Raw genomic sequence first — 20817 nt, forward strand, 5'->3', positions numbered from 1 at the left:
GGACTTCTACAATTCCTAACAGCTGGTAAACTGGCTGGGATTTCTGGGAGCTAAAGTCCAAAACACTTGTAGTAGCACAGTTTGAGAAACACTGCTTTAGGGTATGACCTGACACATGAACATGGAATCAAAATGTATGAGCTTCCTGAAAACCCTAAGAGAACTTGTATTCATACAGTTCTACTTAAGCAGGACCGCTTAAGATTTTAATATTGATCCTATGAACATTATATAAATATTGGGTCAGGTTTACCACTGTGTTGCCATATTGGCCCATGTGCATGGTTGCGAGTGAAGATGATTTGTGTGAAAAGGAAAGCCATTCCAAATATTCCATAAGTAATTGGGCTGCTCTTTTGAATAATGAGGATGCAGCATCTTAAGTATTGCAGTCAAGTCTGGGTATTGTTTATTCAGAAGGTTGGAGCTACATAGGAAGGAGGTAAATAAACTGGAAATGTTGGTGATGAGTGGGAAACGTAAAATCAATGCACGTTGATTCCTAAGACTCAAATGTGCAAACAAGCCAATAAAAGATGTACAGTTAGGGACAATCAAGCAAAGCATAGAAAGGACAATGCTTTTTATATGCTACTTAATCAGCTCTGAATAGAGCCATCACAACAGCTTCCAAGTTCTGCAGCTGTGATTTGAAGATGCAAAATGGACAGCGGTTAATGCATAATTGGCACAGCCCTATTGATCAGGAATTGTTCCTCAATGCTGGCTTCTTGCCTTCTGATGCAGAAAAGTTGGAACTAATTTCACTGTCTTTCAAGAGCACCTGCAGGAAGAATTAAGGGAAAGCTATTGGCAGTGTGCTGATGAACACTTTGGGCCAAGGCATGGCTGGAATCATTCCTTGCTATCCTGTCAGGTTTTATTTTTTGTTCTGTTTCCCAAAAGTATTCATACACCACCACCCCCCCCCCCCCCAGGTAGTTTGCTGCCTTTCCTGAATCTCTCCCTGATTCCTGTTTCTATTATGATAATGGGTATTAACTGGAGATATGTGGTTCATTCACACTGTGCAACTTCAGTATTGTATAGCACTATTATTCTGCTTTTTCTGCCATGGTTCCATCCAATAGAATCCTTGGAATTGTAGGTTTCTGAGGCACTGAAGCACTCTAGCTGATGAATTTGAATGCCCTCACATGATTTCACTGTATGGAACCATGGTATAATGTTACAGAATTGTGTAGTATGAATGATCCTATGGTTAATGGCCATGATGGGTGGAAAATTCTAATTCTAGTTTAAGAGATATCGTTTCCCAGCATGGATTTATCTGGGCATAGTAGTCTAAGGATGTATCTACACTATAGAATTAATGTAGCTCCTCTTCTCAACTTATGTTTATTAGAAACTTATGCACATAAATGTACACCCTTTTTATGGGTATTCTTAATAAGGGATGGTGACTATAATAACCTATTTATATGAGGCCACACATTTGTGGCATGCAAAATGCTAACTTGAAATGCATCAAGCACAAGAGCTGCAATAGCAACTGTGCTACTAAATGTCCCTTTCCACAAGCCTATTTGTATTTGAGCAAACATGAATAAAATTATTGGTGGTTTGTGGCTTCTATGTCAGCGATTAACTCTGAAAGAATTGTCCAAGATGCTGAATTTATTTTGAGGATAGGGTTTAGCAACTTAGATAATTTCTTTAAAGTTCAGACTAAAACCACTGGCAAGGAAATCACCAGCTGCCACTGTATAAATGGCACACAATTTTAGTTCTTGCACACACAGCTACTTTTCAAGACAAACCATGTAACAGGTTAGATATTAATCTAGCACAATGACTTAACTGAAATGAAGGTGAAAACTACAATGGAAGTTGGCACTCACTTAACAGTGATGATGACCATAAACTCTGCAATCAGTGTTCATCGTGTCAAAGTGCAGACTGTGTGGAGGACACTTTCTTTTATTCCTCCAATCTGATCAAAAAGTGCCAAGTTCCTTTGTAGCTTTAAACTACTATCTTCTTTTGAATTTTACCACATCCTCCTCCTACTCTATGGAGCAAAGGCCAAGTTACTACGTGGCATTTCAAAAGTCTCCCAACCCTCAAATGATAAATTATTATTTCAACACTCTGCCATGCTGCTTGGCCTCACTGATAGACAGGACCCATGCAAACTGTTAACTAGTTTACAAAAGTCACCTATTGATTGAATGCTTTCAAGTGACCACCATAGATTGGATTTCAACAATTCAATTGAACCATGATGTAGCAGTACAGGAATGAGCCTGTGTTTTCATTGTCTTTCCTGTTCCTCCCCTGGTATATTCTGCTTCTCGACTCCTGTGAAATTAGAAATGGCTGAAAAAACTCCCAGAAAGTTCCCTCACCTTTTGGGAGGGGGGGGGGGGCTGCAGAAATATATTTGTTGGTGCATTTGTGGTGGTTCAAGAGCATTTGAGGACCTGAGACCCATAAAAATGGCCTTGGAAAGTAGACACAACTCAGGGTCTGCATTTGCCAAGCTGTATACTAAACCACATCTTGAAGTTTTCCATTCCTCTAATTTAGTCCTGCACAACCCGTGGCCCTCCAGGTGCTTGGGACACCAATTTCTGAAAACCCTGGCCAGCTTGTCTAATGGTCAGGAATTCTGGGAGCTGAAGTCCAAAACACCTGAATGACCACAGATCGTGAAGCCTACTCTAATTCATGTAGTCCATTACATTTTCTGCCTATTGACACAGAAATAGTTCAGCAAACACATATTACTTTCCCATACCCTGGCTGATTTACAGGCATCCTGTTTTTTTGTGGTATTTTTTTGGTATTGTAATTAATACTATCATCTGCCAATGTTGGAGAGAATTAAAACCATGCTAAATAGAAAAATAGTCACATCTTCACAGAAATGCATCTGGTAAAGTCAGGTCCAGAGTAATTCTGTAAATTTGTGAAATTTCTTGGTGCCATAAGTTATTGTGTTATTTTCTTCACCAAGAAGCCTATTCAGAGCAGATTCTTACACAAAGATGTGAAAACCTGAGCGATTTTCTATACATCATTTGGCTATGTTGGCAGGTTTTTTTAAAGGCTTCACTTATCGGAAGATCATTATTTAATTGGTTTTGTTCTGTAATGTCCTTTAGTGAAAAAGCTTTATTTCCTTTTAAGTGTTGCGCCAATCATAGAGGAAGCATTGCAATGTGATATGCTTATTTTTGAGGGATGTGATTTTGGTCATTCCTTGGTATAAAAAAGGTGAGAGATTTGATCGTGAACACTATAGACCAGTGGTTCTCAACCTGTGGGTCCTAAGGTGTTTGGGGCCTACAACTCCCAGAAATCCCAGTCAGTTTACCAGCTGTTAGGATTTCTGGGAGTTGAAGGCCAAAAACATCTGGGGACCCCAGGTTGACAACCACTGCTATAGACCAATAAGTCTTCTGGGCATAGTTGTAAAGGTTTATAGCATGTTTTATTGATTAAGCACTGGATGTGAGCAGAGGAAATGGCATTATAACAAAAGAATAAGCTGGATGTTGGCATGGTAGAAACACAATTTCCCCGTGTTTTGTCCTCACCTATCTGATTTACAAAAGCCTGATGAATAATTATTTGTGGATTTTACTTCAGCATTTGACCTAAAATATAGACAGAGCTTTTTTTTTTTTTGGGGGGGGGGGAGTATTATCACACAAATGCTATTTTTTGTAGTGGCAGCTCTATTCCCACACTGATGTAAGAATGTGGATAGGCCTAACAGGTATTGTCTTGGCAATGTTAACATCAAAAGAGGTATCATACAGGATTGCTATTAATTTCCTTTCTCTTAACTTTTTATGTGAACAATCTAGTCTCTGCAGATTGCTTTCTTATCTTTTGTTGAAGGCAGAAAGATTAAAAAGCTGTTTTATGCTGATGATATGGTACTTTTATCCATCAGTCAGATAGGTTTGAGGAAACTTCTAAAAGAACTAGACAGGGCTTGCAGTTAAGATAATTTAGTTAACTTTTTCAAAAGAAAAATAATTTTCTTTTCTAAGAGGAAGCATTTCATAAATGGAAATTATATGGTCATTTGATTCAACAATGTCACAGTTTTTAATATTTGAGTGTAGATTTTTCTTATAATGGAAATTGGATATGTCATTTAGTGGCAGACTAGAGGACAGGAAAAGCAATACTAGTCCTTGGAAGGCTCAGTGGAGGTAACCCATATTAAAAAAGAAATTTAAAGCCCAAGCTTTACTATAACTACTATATGAGTAAAGATATGTGAACAGGACATGCTGTAATGGTTGAGACAACTCAGAAGAAATATTTGAAGAACTGTTGCCACTCCTTCCAGGGCTGCCTTCTTCATTGCTAAAGTTGAATGTTGACCTTTCTATTAAGGCTAGACTCCATAAAGCACCTATACTTTATGTAAAAAGAGTGATGACCTTGGAGGATTGTAATTTAGCAAAGCTATGTTTCACTGAGTAACACATTCAGGATGGATGATCCAATTCTGATATTTTGATACCATCCAAATTTCTACAACCCATAAGACCCAATAGCTTATTCAAGATAGAACTTTAGAGTTTGAGTGTTATGAAAATGTGCTTTCTAGTCTATAGCAAACATTTTCCCCATGGTGTAGTCTTCTAAGGAAATTTGCATCAAATTTTATTGTCCATGCAGAAAATGTTGTTTCCTGTGCAGAAAAATGCTTTTTTTAAACAAAACAACCATGTGTTTCTGCATCTAAATATTATTTTTCTTAAAGAAAATTGCTTTTTTGTACCAAATAACTACATGTCAATTTTGTACAAAATAAAACACCAGCTATAGTTTTGTTTTCTGCACAGAAAACAATAGTACATGCGAAAAAGAACTTGGGAATCTTAGTAGACAACAAGTTGAACCTAAGCAAACAATGTGATGCAGCAGCTTAAAAAATCAGTGAGTATAGTGTCTAGATTGAGAGATGTAATGCTGCCCCTATATCCTGCTTTGATCAGTTTCCCCTGGAATACTGTGTCCAATTCTGGGCATTACAATTTAAGAGAGATCTTGACAAGCTGGAACAGGTCCAGAGGAAGGTGACTAAAATGATCAAAGGTCTGTAGACCATGCCCTATACAGAGTGGCTAAAAGAGCTGAAGATGCTTAGCCTGCAGAAGAGAAGTTTGAGAGGAGATATGATAGCCTGCTTAAATATTTGAAAGGGTGTAATAAGGAAGAGGGGTCAGGCTTATTTAATGCTGCCCTGGAAAATAGTACTCAGAGCAATGGGTTCAAATTACAAGAAAGGAAATTTCACTAGAACATTAGGAAGAACTTGCTACCATAAGAGCTGTTCAACAGTGGAACTGTCTGCCTTGATGTGTGATGGAAGCTCCTTCTTTGGAGGCTTTTAAACAGAGGTTGGATGGCCATCTGTCATGGGTGCTTTGATTGTGCTTTTCCTACATTGCAGGGGCTTGGACTAGATGGTCCATGTGGTCTCTTCCAACTCTATTATACTATCATTCTTTGAATTCTTATTTTTACAAGAGTGTCTTCAGACTCAAATTAGATGCTCTTGTTCCTCAAGCAATTGTAAGAAGCAAATAATTATTCATAGTGAAATACTTTGGTGTAGAATTCCCTATGGAATAAGAATAGAAAAGGTTCTTGCCTTTATAACCTAGACTGTCCCATCTGTAGTGCCACAAAATTGTATAGGCTATGTATTTACTACAACCTATTTATCATATTGGATCACTGAGTGTTTGCACAGACTTACTGAAAACTAACGTTTACTTATAATACACACTTATATATAACTTTACTGATTTTCTGAATCTCTTGGCATGTGATTTATCATTTTCATGAGTCAGGTGCTATATTCCATCCTCCTCCCTCCCCTTTCTGTTGAAGTACCAGCTTTTGAAAAGCTGTCCTCTTCCATAGAAACCAGCCCTTTGAAAGTATACTCGATAGGGATGTGAGTGGTTATTTACAGACTGAGTGGCCATTGACAGACAGGAATTATCATCTGAAGGAGGTTGGACTGGCTTCCACACTATCCTGCCATCAGTGGCCAATGTCTTTTCAGTTCAGGGGGACCCTCAAGCAATTGATAAGGTCATGGTTTACAACGGTTGGACTGGAACTCTAAATATTTTAATTTGATTGATTATTATTGAGGAATTTAAAAATATTTTAATTTGATTTTCAATAGTATGATTACTTTGCATTTCTATATTTTCATTATGTTTTCTTGCAGGAGCTTTTTAATTGTGTTGGAGTCACCCTGAATCCCAATTATAGATATGGAAAAAATGTGTGACATAAATGGAATAAGCAAACACATTAACTTAGCCATTGCACTAAAAGGGGGACAAGAAAAACTAAGGTCGCATGCCGCAGTTCTCATTCTTAAAACAGGCTGGGGAGACACCTGCATTGATAGTCATGCAGTTCAGTGGAGCACTTAGCAATATTTTGGAAGGGAAAGAGACTGCATTAATACAGTATGGGGAGCACTTAGAAAGCAATATTTAGGGAGGGAGAAAAAGTGATCACACACTGTGAAAATTATGATTATTCCCTAGGAAGAACTGTCTATTTCTATTTGGAATGGTTGCTAATTGCTATTCTTCCCACAAGGAGTCTCAATATGTACAATAAAAAAGATTAAAAGGCTTTAGAAGCAACTAAAACAATTAAAAAAATTAGTCTTTTAAAAAATCAAAAGTTATACTAACAAATGAAATATTGTTAAATTTTAAAAACCTGAGTCCCACCAGAAGCTTAACAAGAATGCAGCCTATCAGTCTCCCTCTGGGAAGGAGTTCTACAATTGGCATGATGTTACAAAAGAAGCCCCTCTTATCCTATCATGATAATGGGATATACTGAAGGGCTTCTACTTGAAGACTCTTTATACAAGAGAAGGAAAGCCTTCAGATACTGGCCCCAAGTTCTTTAAGGCCATGTAAATCAAAACCGGCACCTTGAATTAAGCTCAGAACTAGTGAGGTGTGATGTGTAAAGTACCCAGCATGCAGCAGTCTGGCAGCTGTAGTTAGCTTCCAAACATTTTCAAAGGATGGCCACATGTAGATCACACTCTTATGGAGAGATAATTAAGACATGAAGCACTGTTGCTAAATCCACCTCCCCTAAGAAGGGGTAGACTTGTCATGCCAGAAACAATGTTAGTTTCAGAACCATCTCAAAGTACTTACTTGGTAAGTATAAATTTATACTTACTTGGTAAGTATAAATGGTAAGTATAGATGGGGCCAAAATATGTCATTTCTAGGACAGGTGGTGCTACATCACATTCTACTGGAAATTACCATAGAGTCAAGGTCTTAGGCGGAATACATCTTTAGGAATTCTCTAGGTCTTTCAATGCAACTCTAAGGTAATTTCAAATGGAATTTGTTCACTTGAATAGGATTTACTATTTACACAGCTTCTTGCTTCCACTGTAATTTCAGAAATGTATTCCCATGGGCGTGGTGTGTGTGTGTGTGTGATACTGTAATCTCCAGAAGGGCTTCTACTTGGAGGCTCTTTATACAAGGCCTTTCAATACTTTGGTCTTGAATTGTCAAATATCAGTACATACAGAAGGAGAAAAGAAACATCTAACAAAATGTCCCAAGCTATAAGCACCATGTTCTTTTCTCTTTCCTAATAATATCAAGAGTTGAGAAGCTATCTTTTGTTGGAAACTCAGTACATAGCACCATTACTTTATACAGATTAATCTTTAGCCTTAAATAAACTGTTTTAACAGCTTATTTAACTGGATTTATATGTTATTGTTTTTATGATTTTAATGCCTAATGTATTTGTATTTTGTATGTTTTATGTTGTTATGTGGCACTGAATTATTGCCAATTTGGAAGCTGCTCTGAGTCCCCTTCAGGGTTGAGATAATGCAAAGTAAAAATACGGTAAATAAAAATAAATACATTTCCAGGTTCTGAATACATTGAGCATGAAGCTTGAGATGGGATGGAAGGGGATAAATGATTTATTTATTTCAAATATTTGTACCCCGCCCTTCTCAACCCCTAGGGGGTTGACAACGACAATGAACGGAGTAGACCCAAGACATACTTTCCTTTTCCAAGTCTGCATGTTACATGACTTAAGCCTCCACTTCCTTAATGGCAGGCAGCATATAGGCATTCCTTCATTCAACTAACTTACAATTACTCCAATTAACATTCTCCACAAGCCTATCAGTTAAATGCTCACTGGAAATAAACTACATCCATCTCCTTTTGATTTTATAGACAAAACAGGTTCTTTTATATCATACTGGCTTCAAAAGAAAAAAAGAGAGAGAACATTTGCAGAAGTTTAAGCATTAAACATACAACTTGGCAGCCTCTCCAGAGAGCTGGCAATACTAACTAAAAGATCACAGGTTGGGAGGAGAAAGGAAAAGAATTATTGTTAATAATTTAAGAACTGAGAATTGTTCATTGAGGAGATGTATTGTCTCACTCCAAGATGCAATCTGTCTGTCCTCTCTGACAGCATGAATGGATCTGACACTTCCCTTAGGAAATGTTTGTTCCTTTGTCTTGGATCCTAGGAACATGGAAGAGAAATCTCTCTCTTCCTCTTAGAAATGAGTATGGATCAAGGTTTCAAAACATTGATCTCTCATTAGACACGTCTTGTCTATTTAAGAGTCATTTCCCACAGAGGTTTCAACAATCCTTTCTACTAATGTGATCTGGGCATTCAGTGGTTTCTCAGCATTGTCTCCTTTAATATAAAAACTAATTACTATGACCTGTGACTTTTATTCCCCCATCTTTCAGTTGTTATTTTCTCTTCTGAATAACAGACAACATTGAGAGTGCTAACTGCTTTGAATCCAAATTATCTCCATGCACAAAAGGCAAAACTTTTTCTTCCCAAACTATTTAATAATCACAACATTTGTGTGGTTGTCTGACACCTTCATCATTTACCCAAGATACCTCCTTCCCTTCCTGTTATATCTTTGTGTTCTACTTTCATAATATCCACCAGGATTGGAAACAAGAATCTTCATCTATGGATACTTGTCAAATACCCATATTTCAATAGGAACATGTTCCTTGACTTAAATATCCTGGTCTCTGCTGCTCTGTGGCTGTTTTTGATGTGTGACTTCAAATCATTTCCAGCTTATGGTGAGCCTAAGTCAAGATTTGTTTAGAGAAGGTATGTCTTTGCCTTTTTCTGAGGCTAGAGGAGTTTCACTTGTCCAAGGTCACTCGGTGGATTCCAAGGGTAAGTGGGAATTCAAATCTCCAGAGTCATAGTCCAACACTCAAAAATTACATCACACTGCCTCTATTTCTATGATTTCTTACCTGTCTCCTTTAAACAAGGAAACAATAACAATAGTATGTGAGCAGTTTTTTGTCTTCTTGTCCTGGACCTTGGGGAGGATATGCAATCAGATATAAGGCACAAAGAGATGGGCAGGAGTGAGGAATATAGTGGTTTCTGAGGAAGTTGGGGGCCTGATGGCACCCTCCCCCCAACACAACAACAACAACAACAACAACAACAACAACAACAACAACAACATGAGCCCAGCACTGAGTAGCTGTTGTTTTGGGTAAAACATAGAGACACATTTTAAGAGATGTTCATAATTAAGCTCCTTCAGCAATAGGGTACAGCTTTTGTAAAGAAAACTATTGTCGCTACCTAGACAATACTTTCTATATGAATACTTGCCTTATCTGTAGCAACATTGCTATGTTCCATTGTAGTATGCCCATTTTGTATTTTTTTTTGTTCTTTGAAGACCATTTCTATAAATTTTCCTACTTCCAACACACTTCACTACCTCTGAGGATGCTTGCCACAGATGTAGGCGAAACGTCAGGAGAGAATGCCTCTAGACCATGGCCATACAGCCCAAAAAAACCTACAACAACCCAGTGATTCCGGCCATGAAAGCCTTCGACAATACATTTCTATAAAGGCCAAAGTTGGAACATCTTTGGCTTTTCAGATGTTTTGGATGGGTGAATTGATGTCTTTACATGAATATTTATATTCCAGTCTTTTGATATTTCAAGGTAGCATACAAACAAAACAATATAAACAATTACAAATATTTGCAGACAAAACCCATAAATTAATTTAAACAGATAAAAATATATTAGAATCTAGTTATTCATGGTCATTTCCTGTTCAAATCCAAGACATTTTTCTCAGAATACGTTAAAATTTCAATCAGACACAAATATTAGTCACCAACAGGCATACTCATGACGTTTATGTAGATTATTTGTATCTATCTACTGCTCTTTTTTTCCTCATCAAAATCACTAAGTGGTGCAGAAAGTTCTAGTTAGAAGGTGGAAATAACGTGTGTTTGTGGCTGGCTTCTGGACTACATAGGGAAAGGCTGTAGTTCAGGAATAGATCCCACAGTTTTCATGAAGAGGAGCCAGGTGTAATCTTTGGCATCTGGTTAGAATGATCTGATTGGGGAAGCAGCTTTCTGTCCATCCTACTGAGAGAACTTGGAATACTGGGGGTGAACTGGTTGCCCCCCACCAAAAGATATCTTGCAACATTGCTTTTGAATATTGATTTAGTGAGATAGCAGGGTCTCATCAATGTAAATCTTTATATCTAACAAGCTCACAGCAGTTGTGTGTGTGTGTGTGGGGGGGGGGGGGGAGGTGATAAGTGTTTTATTCTGCAACACTCTCAGCCTGTCATAATCCAATTTCTCCTGATTATGCTAGTAAAAGGTTGTGCTGCAGTAGTTAGTCAGGTTCAGCAAACATAATCAAATTCAGTTTAAATGCCCCCTGATGATCAGGCTAATGTGGACAACAGATGATTTTCCAAAACAAATCAATTTCTTCAAAGCTTGGGCTATCACTTACAGAGGGCAGAAAATCAATTTGTCTGGTCATGTTATTTTCCACTGCAGCTCTGTCTTCCTATTTGTCAGTCTTCACTCTTTGGTATCTTACTAATATTTCCTGACATCATTTATCTCTTCGCATAATGCCCTTTACTTCTCAGTCATTTATTCTTTTGAAACTACACCCAATGCATTATAGCTTCGTTTAGCCCAGACTTTCCCAACTTGGTACCCTCCAAAGGATTTGGGCTACAATTCCCATTACCCCAATGCCTTGACCATTCTGGCTGATTTAGTCTAGTAATGCAGGTTACTAGATTGGAAAAGCTGGTTTATTTTCCTATCTCCTTGAGACTTCTTCATGGCTTAATTGCTTTGTGGCTCAAAATGCAACTGGATAATTGAAAATTTGTTTGAATTATTCATGAACATGCCATGAAAAGAAGTATTTATCCACACATTTTCAACTAATTCAGCTCCTGTAGCATAATTGAGCAGAAAAATATGTCAGAAAGGAATCTTACAATATAATTTGTTGTTTATTTGTCATTTTAGTCGCCTTCCTCTGGACACATTCCAGTATTGACAAGCTGGAATGTATCCAGAGGAGGGCGACTAAAATGATCAAGGGTCTGGAGAACAAGCCCTATGAAGAGCGGCTTAAGGAGCTGGGCATGTTTAGCCTGAAGAAGAGAAGGCTGAGAGGAGATATGATAGCCATGTATAAATATGTGAGAGGAAGCCACAGGAAGGAGGGAGCAAGCTTGTTTTCTACTTCCCTGGAGACTAGGACACGAAACAATGGCTTCAAACTACAAGAAAGGAGATTTCATCTAAACATTAGGAAGAACTTCCTGACTGTGAGAGCCGTTCAGCAGTGGAACTCTCTGCCCCGGAGTGTGGTGGAGACTCCTTCTTTGGAAGCTTTTAAACAGAGGCTGGATGGCCATCAGTCAGGGGTGATTTGAATGCAATATTCTTGCTTCTTGGCAGGGGGTTGGACTGGATGGCCCATGAGTTCTCTTCCAACTCTTTGATTCTATGATTCTAGTATATTATCATCATAATAATCATTTATTTATTTATTTAGTTCACACGGAACTTTAAAAGGAAAAGAACAAGAAAATACTTCTCTGCCCTCAAGTTTACAATCTTATGAAGACATGGCACAAAAAGTGGGTTGATCTTGTGGGAGGAGATTTAAGACCAGTAGGTTCTGATTCTTCTCCCTTTCCTCTGAGGCCAGGGCAAAAACAGTTGGGATGGAAGGATGGCCCTTCATTTGCTTCTAGGATTAGGTGTAATTTTGAGGCTAGGCATAATTATACTCTTAAATACGAACATAGCTGCTCATGGATAAACTGACCTATGTCTAAGTTGAGGGCAGGTTTTGGGACCAAAATTAAAATTATAGTTTTTGATATGACCTGTGGATAAGTTGTGTGTCATTCTGGAGAGAAAAAGCACCACTCTGCAGGGGAGGGAGGGAGAGCAGAAATACCATGTACCCTTCTTCTTGTGTTTCATTAGTGCCAAACCAATGAAATTTCTGCTTTTAAGAAATGTCAAGCTTCTTTGGAAGCAGCTTACTACAGAAACTGTGAAAAGGAGTGACAGATTACAAAAACAATTGTAAAAGTAGATAGCATACACAATGTGAATATGTCAACCAAAATGCGAAAATGTTTTGGTTTTTTTAATGATAGATGTATTTGTTTTACTGTAATTCTCAAAATAAGCTGCTGGGGGAAATCTGTCCTTACAAAGAGTAGTTTATTCCATGCAGCTCTGCATGGAATATCTGTGTAGCAATTAAACCATTTCTGGCTTGAAATTCAGCAGACAAAATTGACCAAATCCCAGGAAAATGCTTTCGAAAAGTCTGGGAAGATTAAGGAGACCATTCAGTGTGCAATTACTCTTTTCTTGCCCATTGATTTTGTACATCTTCAAAAAATGCATAATAAGAACACTTTCCTCTGAGCAGCTGAAAGTTTAAGCTCTCTGTCATGATTTGCAGCACTTATATCACCCAGTCGGTTTGAACAAAACAGCAAACGGTGGACTGCACATAGCCAACATCATTTATTTGTCATTTTAAGTTTATGTTGTGTTTTGGTACATTTGTTCCATTTTAAACAGATGCTTTCCTCTTCCTTTGAAATCCGATGTACACCTAGAAATAATTGTTATTGAACTAATTGAGCAGATATGCATAAAATCTTCCTCTTAGCATATTTTATGCCACATTCAATTTCACCAAAAGAAGTGGTAGAAGTGATGGGAGAAATGAAAGGCGGTGATGCTGTTGATTTGATATGACTTACGTTTCATGTTATTTCAACTTTATTGCCTAAATACAATTACTAATTGCAAGCAGAGAAGTCTCATGTTGTTGTTGTTTATTCATTCAGTCACTTCCGACTTTTTGTGATCTCATGGGCCAGCCCACAAGAGCTCCCTGTTGGCCGTGGCCACCTTCAGCTCCTTCAAGGTCAAGCCAGTCACTTCAAGGATACCCTCCGCCCATCTTGCCTTTGGTTGGCCTCTCTTCCTTTTTCCTTCCTTTCCCCCAGCATCATTGTCTTCTCCAAGCCTTCTCATCTTCTCATTATGTGGCCGGAGTACTTCATCCCATGGAACTACATAATTGTTGAATGGTAAGTTAACACTTATGTAAATTCCATTGCTTCAGTTGGTCTACGCCAGTCCAGTCTGATGACTGGATCTATTTCTGCAACTGACACTGACGGATTCTATAATTATTCCACATCTGATTATAGAGATATAGCCAGATGTTTCTCCAATCCCCTTCTCCACGAGCCCTAAATGCTGGCATGTGACTGTGTGAAGCCTTAAATATGCAGCAAAGATATATATAGGGTATTAGCAAGAGTGTTTCAGTGCATATTGTACTCTCCCAATCAACATTCACTACTTAACCAGCATCTTGATGTGAATTGGGTTCTACCAATGTGCATCTGCAGTCCTCAGTTGTTTTCTTGATGGATATTGGGATGACTCAATCACCCTGCTGGCTCCTCTATGTAGTATCTCCTGCAACTCATGCTGAATACAGTCTTTGGCTGGATCTACACTGCCCTTGAGTGGCTAAATGGTGAATCAAGTGAGGGAGAATCAAAAAGAGAGACATAGTGTAGTTTCACCTGCAGAATGCTATATCGTATATTATAGGACCTCAGCCACAGGACTTAATCCAGTTGGTAGTTCCAATTGGAACAACTCATTGAGCAGAACCACTGAGGCTACTCCACTAGCTATTCCACCAGCCAGTAAATGGTCAAGAGGGATATAGGAACCAAGTAGTAAATGCTGGATGGAGAGCTTTGGTTACTGAAGTAGATATAATGCCAACTGCTGCAACAACCAAAAACAAATTCTATACAGACACAGGTACTAATAAGATGTCCATGAGTTCAGAAGTCTTTACATTGCTGATGACAATATTAATCTATTAATCTCTTCGTTTCCCAAGCATGAGTAATATTTAATGAGTATTAGGGTTGCAAGGGTCTAATTAGCAATGAGTTAGATTTGATCAAATGATAAGAAATCCTTAATTAATGTGTTGTTTAAGGCTTTCATGACTGGAATCACTGGGTTGCTGTGAGTTTTCCGGGCTGTATGCCCATGTTCTAGAAGTATTCTCTCCTGACATTTTGCCCACATCTATGACAGGTATCTTCACAGGTTGAGGGGTCTCACAGCAACCCAATTCTTAATTAGTTTCCATAGTAGATTTAGGTTTAGTTCTACCATAATTTTTCTATGTCTGCATCTCTGTATCACATTTTTTTGTATTTAGACATATATGTATTTAGAAATGGATTAAATCGCGATCTTTCTTTTTTTTATAGGCTAAACAAGACTTTGAGGATATTTAATTATTTCTGTATTGTTCTGTTCTGTTCTGTTTCATTTCAAGGCTGATGTCCTAATCCCACTCACAATTGAGTCTTTCTAAACAGAAAAAGGTTTATTTCCAAATAAAATGCTTAAGATTGTGCTGCAATTGGTGACATAATGTGTGGCAAACATTCTCCATTTAAGATACTCTTACTCAGGTTATCCTACAAGAGACTCAGTCTTTCTTTCTCACAACACACTTACAAGCATATTGATAATCTGAATGGGTTGGAGCCCCCAATGGCGCAGTGGTTAAACCCCTGTGCTGGCAGGACTGAAGACCGACAGGTCACAGGTTCGAATCTGGGGAGAGGCGGATGAGCTCCCTCTATCAGCTCCAGCTCCTTATGCGGGGACATGAGAGAAGCCTCCCACAAGGATGATAAAACATCAAAAAATCATCCAGGTGTCCCCTGGGCAACGTCCTTGCAGACGGCCAATTCTCTCACACCAGAAGCAACTTGCAGTTTCTCAGGTCGCTCCTGACACAACCAAAAAAAATCTGAATGGGTTTAGATTATGGCTTTGGTGGTTGTTAAAAACATTATATGTATTCCTTCATTTATATTTAGAATACAGTAGACTCTCAGATAACATGGCGCATGGGGATTGGTGAATGCCAGATAAAAGTAGCTTCTGGTTGCTTGAGAGTTACTATTAAAAATAGACCTAAGCAATATTATATTCCATATCATACTAGAAACTCTGTATTGACAGTATTAATATTGAAATACACTAATTAAAAGCAAATAAAGACAAATAAAGACAAACTAATGTAACACAGTTTTACTGTATTATTCAAACAGCTTTATGAATGCAGTATTATTTCTTCAACTTTTTTGCTGGTTGTTTGAGTTCCGGTTAACTAAGGGCCTTTCCACACAGTCATATAACTGAATATCAACTGAATATCAAGAAAATCTCACAATATCTGCTTTGAACTGGGTTATCTGAGTCCACACTGCCATATATTCCAGTTCAAAGCAGATAATGTGGAGTTTTATTTAACTGCATGGAAGGGGCCTGAGAGTCTATTGTATATGTATATTTATATCAGTTTAAGAGATTGTGCACTGAAATCTATAAAGTCAACAAACTCTTTTTAAAATGTTATTTTCTCAGTTGAACCAATCCTTACATCTTTGATCAATCACCTGCCAGTATTAACTACAACGATAATCTTACCCTTGTGTCCAATGTCCCTGTGGAAAGAGACTGTGCCTGATTACAGTAATATTAAGAACCCAACAATTCGATTTAGTTCACTAGTTGCTAATTGAAATACCTTTTTACACAAGAGTGTACATAGGAGGCATAAGACTGGAAGAAATGAGGAGCAATTTACCCCAAAGCCAACGTTACAGAAGACAAATAATTCTCTAAAAGGTCGTGATTTTAATCGGATGTGCTGTGTGAAATTTAAGCATCTCAAGGCCAGCAAGCAGCTGCTGCTGCTGATTAGATGCAAAGGAGTCCCTGAGTCCTGTAGTATGCCTGCCAGAATTCCCACTTCTATAAACTCTGTGAAGCCTAATTTACTGGAATCTGTTCATCCTAAACCAGTGCTGCAGAAAGTCATATCCTCCAACTGATCTGATTTTGGAAAGGGCAGCCCTAATTCATCCTCATAATAAATGTCAGCATGCATGGAAGTCCCCAGATGACAATGTTTGCAGGGTATGTATATGAGAGAGACAGGTATCTCAAGCATGTTCCCTAGAATTGGACGTCCAGTCACTTCCAGTTTGGCTCTTCCTCTTTCTCGTAGAGGGGACATGGAACAATATCATTTCTTTATTTATTTAATTCTTATATTGCCTTTCTCCTGATATATTAAGCACTTCTGGGCTAGTTATAGCATTTAGCAAGTACTGGTATGTATGAGAATCTGGCTCCTTGGTACATTTTTGTTATATATGGAGGAATCTAGTCTTCAGGTGATTCCAGACCAGCACGCTTTAGTCAGGGGCAATGAAACCCAGGACCTGAGAAGATGTCCACATACAAACCGGTGGTCCCGGGATTTCTGCCTCCATCATCCACACTCACTGCTTTTTTTAAGGGATTTTGCAGCCCCCAAGATGGCCATCATGGGATGTCCATCACTTTTTTAAAAAAGCTTAAGATGCGAACATGTGAAGATGCAAATCATTGTATAAGTTCTGTTCCTGGGTTATATAAGCTGTTGACCATGTGTGAAGACTACAGAGTGTTGCTCCTGGCTTATACATGTCCGTTCCTGATTGCTCTTATTGTGAAAAGATGTACAACATTGACTAGGGGGGCACAACTTTGTTCTAGCCAACGAAAATGTGCCCTTCACACGTTTCATGAAGTTTCTGGCACACAAAGAAATTTGTCACCTTCTACTAAACTGTTACCTTATTTTTAGGAACCAACTAATCAGGAACAGACATCTAAAATCTGGGAACAAACTCAGATAAAAAACCCCATTATTTCTGATTGCAGGGGCATACAGACATTCAAAAATGCTGATTTTCAGCTCAGATCTGGGATATTTCCGCACCTGAAAATCTCATGTTGTCATTTGTAGCGATTGCTTCTGTATTTACAGGGAATGGCATCTGGCAACTGTTCTGTTCGCTGCGGGAGCTCCTGGGATAAAGGTAATGTTTGGACAGGCCATTAGAGATGGTACTGAAGAACCACAGAATTATGAGTCTGCAGGATAGTATGGTAATCATGGGACTGCTATCTACCTAATGCACTTTCCTTTTAGTAAGGTATATCTAAGAGTTCTAGAGAAATCATTTGTTGAAATCTGTGTTAGAATTCATTGAGTTTGGATAATAGCTGCTATTATATGGTCTGTACCATTCCTGTTATATCCTTTAATTTAATATTCAAGCCACATATCAAGCATGCCTTATATGTTATAGTTATATTTAAGGCATGTTTGATATGTGGTCAAGTATGTGTGTGTGTGTGTGTGTGTGTGTGTATATATATATATATATATATAGAGAGAGAGAGAGAGAGAGCACAATAAAGTGGAATGCCCCTGATCCCCAAAACTACCATCACACACACTTCAGATTTCATCAGCTTTAATCTGAATGTTCATACCATAATTATGTTAAGATTCAATTCTCTCCTTTTAAAAGTCCGTATGTTCAACAAAAAAAAACAACTGCTACAGAGTTCAAGTAACACGTGTAGATGTTGGCCATGTTATCTTTTCTAACTGTTAAGGAAGAATACAACATTTGTGATCAAGCAGCTTCTGAAGATTTGGCAGTAGGTCCATCCACAGTGTCCACCTTCTTGGTCTCTGGGGTCAGTCTCTTTACTGTACCTTCTTAAATACTTGCTTACACTTCACACCACAAACTCTTATTTCCTGGGGGGAAAAAGTTCAGGTTTTAGATACCACTTCTTCAATTACTTTGCTTCTCTGTTAAAAAAAACAAACATTGATGTGATCTTCCAAATCAATTAGCAGACCCAAGACTAATTCACACATCACAATTACAGAACTATGATTCAACTTAAACTCAAATAGCTGAATATTCATAGAATGTGCCCCTGTGCAACCATAAAAAACAATCACTGTCTTTCAAACTACCTACCATGCACAGCTGCTATTGGATAAACTATTTTTTTACCATGTTTAGTGTTTGAAAAGCCGATTTAGTTCCTTGGAAGACATTCGTAAGGAAATGCCTTTCTTATTATTGAAGAAATTATATTTATTCTGTTCTTCTGATCTTGACACTGATAATATTGGATGTTTTCCTGTGTCCTGTCACTCACCTTTTAATCATTAAAATCTGTTTGCTTCCCTCCCCACTTTCTGGGGTAAAACAACTACTTCCAAAGTAAAGACCACCCAATGAAACAGGAAATAACACTTTCAAATCATTAAGGAAGGATTCGGAAGTCTTGGAAGTTTTGAAAAGTTTTGAACATTTTTTTCTGTGAAAATCAGAATTGAATTTAGAATCGAACTACCAGTGCACCCTACATCCGAAATGAGTTTGACCCATTTATTTTGATCAAACAAGCCTAATACACACAGTTCTCTGCACATTTTTCTTCAGTGAAATAATCACAAGCCATGGAAATGTGTGAATAATACTAAAAGTAAGATACCTTACATTCTATTATTAGTCTTTGGAGTAATGGAAACAAGGAATGTATGAAAGTAAAAATTACAAGCATTTTCCCAGGCCCTCTTTTAGGGTCTTATCCGATGGGTGAAATTGCCTGTCGTATGGTGCTTTCACTCCTCTTCAGGCACAGAGCTTGCCGGCTCCCATCACATGACATTGATTCCGGCAAAGCTCCATGCTTGTAGCAGGGCAAAATCAGCATTTGCTGCTGTGCCAGCAACTGGGGGGCTTCCTGTGTTGCATAAGGAACAATAGGGAAGCCCAGCGGCATATGCATCCCCCCATGGGATGGGATACATGGCAAGGCAGTCAATGAGGAGCATGAGACAACATTCTATGCCGGGCCCCTAGGCTCCTTGTTGGGTCCCGCCGGATTCTCCACAATTTATGGTGAACTCAGTATTTGATGTGATGAGGTCTGTAATAAGGACAACTTCTTCCCTCAGGTAACAGCTTCATAAGACACAAGGAACTGAAGGTAATAGCAATAGCCATGGGTTGTATAGTTTGTCATATGAAATGGAACTTAGCTGGAAAGCTGAGCCTCTTCTTTTTAACTGATGGATTATGACAAAACTGAGGCAGAATGAAAAAATGTTGCTCTTCATCATTCTGAACTATAGAAACCAGGAGAAAACATGATTAAGTATCTGTTCCCCATGGTCTTAAGGTATATGTGCACCAACCATAGTGGATAGAAAACGTCAGATCTGATAATTGTTTTCTATAAACAACAACATTATAGAGCAAGTACTATGAAGCCCAGGAAGTATATACATTTGATTATGAAAACCCCATTTTTCTAAGATCAGGACAAACTTCTTTACTGGATGCATCGAAAAACTATAGTGCAAATTATGTCCCTATCTCACTTACATATCCATATTCAACTTACGGTTAGGGTGCATTAATTTAGAATTTCCATTAACATAATTTGCTGAAGCCAGGCCAAAGCAACCACATTCTTATAACCTTGTGGGCATCATGTTTCATTGGCCAGATAAAACCTAACCTATAACCTTGAAGATACAATTCATTCTCCTCAAACATTGAACATACACATTTTAAATCTCAGGAGAAAAACAGTACTTGAATAGGCACACAGCTATCACATTGTGGAGATGTTCTAAGGACTCCCCACAGACCTTCAGCTTCAGTAGTCAATAGCTGAGATGATACTGACACCATAAAAGAAAAGATTTAACAGAAAAGATCAAACTTGGATTTCTAAAGAAGAAACTTATAGACAAAGGTAACAATATTTTTAAGAAATAAATGACCTGGATGCTCTGAACATCATTTGCTCAGTCTAAAGGGGAGCTTTTGAAGTCACTTTTCAGAAAATATGAATCTAGTTGAGGAAAATCCATTCTTAGGGTGAGTGACCTATAGGGCATTAGTGATTTGAATGGAAGTGGAACAAGGACAAAAAGAAGCACTTTAGATTTCAAAAGATACCAAAAAGAAAGATGGAATCAATGGAATTGGTTCAACAAATGAAGAAATACTGGGACACATTTTATTCATTTTTGTGTCGATGATGCTGGTTAAGAAGTAACTGTTGCAAGGCTGTGTAATTTTCGATGGGGCAAAAAAACACAGAAGAGACCATCTGCTAAAGGAAAAAGGGCCACAATCCAGTTCCTGAAAAAATGACCAGGTAGGAAATATAAGACCCACAATGGTAAGAGAGCCATCATAAAGAAAGACATGTGTTAATAAACGACAAACCTTCATGTGGAAAGAGATGAACTGCCTATAAATCCTTGTGAATAAACTTTTGAAGCTTATGGCAGATCACTTAAGAGAAGTTGTAAACGGGTTAATTAATTTACATTTGGAACATTGTCTGATACTCAACAGAACCATAAAAATATTACTGAAACATCATAT

The 20817-nt window shown here is 38.1% G+C and overlaps 1 protein-coding gene across 1 annotated transcript in view; it reads right to left on the reverse strand.

Annotated features, from left to right (window-relative positions):
* Positions 1-17842: 17842 nt before the first annotated feature.
* RBP1 (retinol binding protein 1) overlaps positions 17843-20817 on the reverse strand; it is a 40095-nt gene continuing 37120 nt past the window's right edge. Inside the window, exon 4 of the mRNA XM_060767915.2 lies at positions 17843-18152. Coding sequence (XP_060623898.1) covers positions 18099-18152 — 54 coding nt within the window. The 3' untranslated portion in view covers positions 17843-18098. The remainder of the gene's footprint in view (positions 18153-20817) is intronic.

The sequence above is a fragment of the Anolis sagrei genome, chromosome 3 (genome assembly GCF_037176765.1).
Source record: "Anolis sagrei isolate rAnoSag1 chromosome 3, rAnoSag1.mat, whole genome shotgun sequence".
Lineage (NCBI taxonomy): Eukaryota > Metazoa > Chordata > Lepidosauria > Squamata > Dactyloidae > Anolis > Anolis sagrei.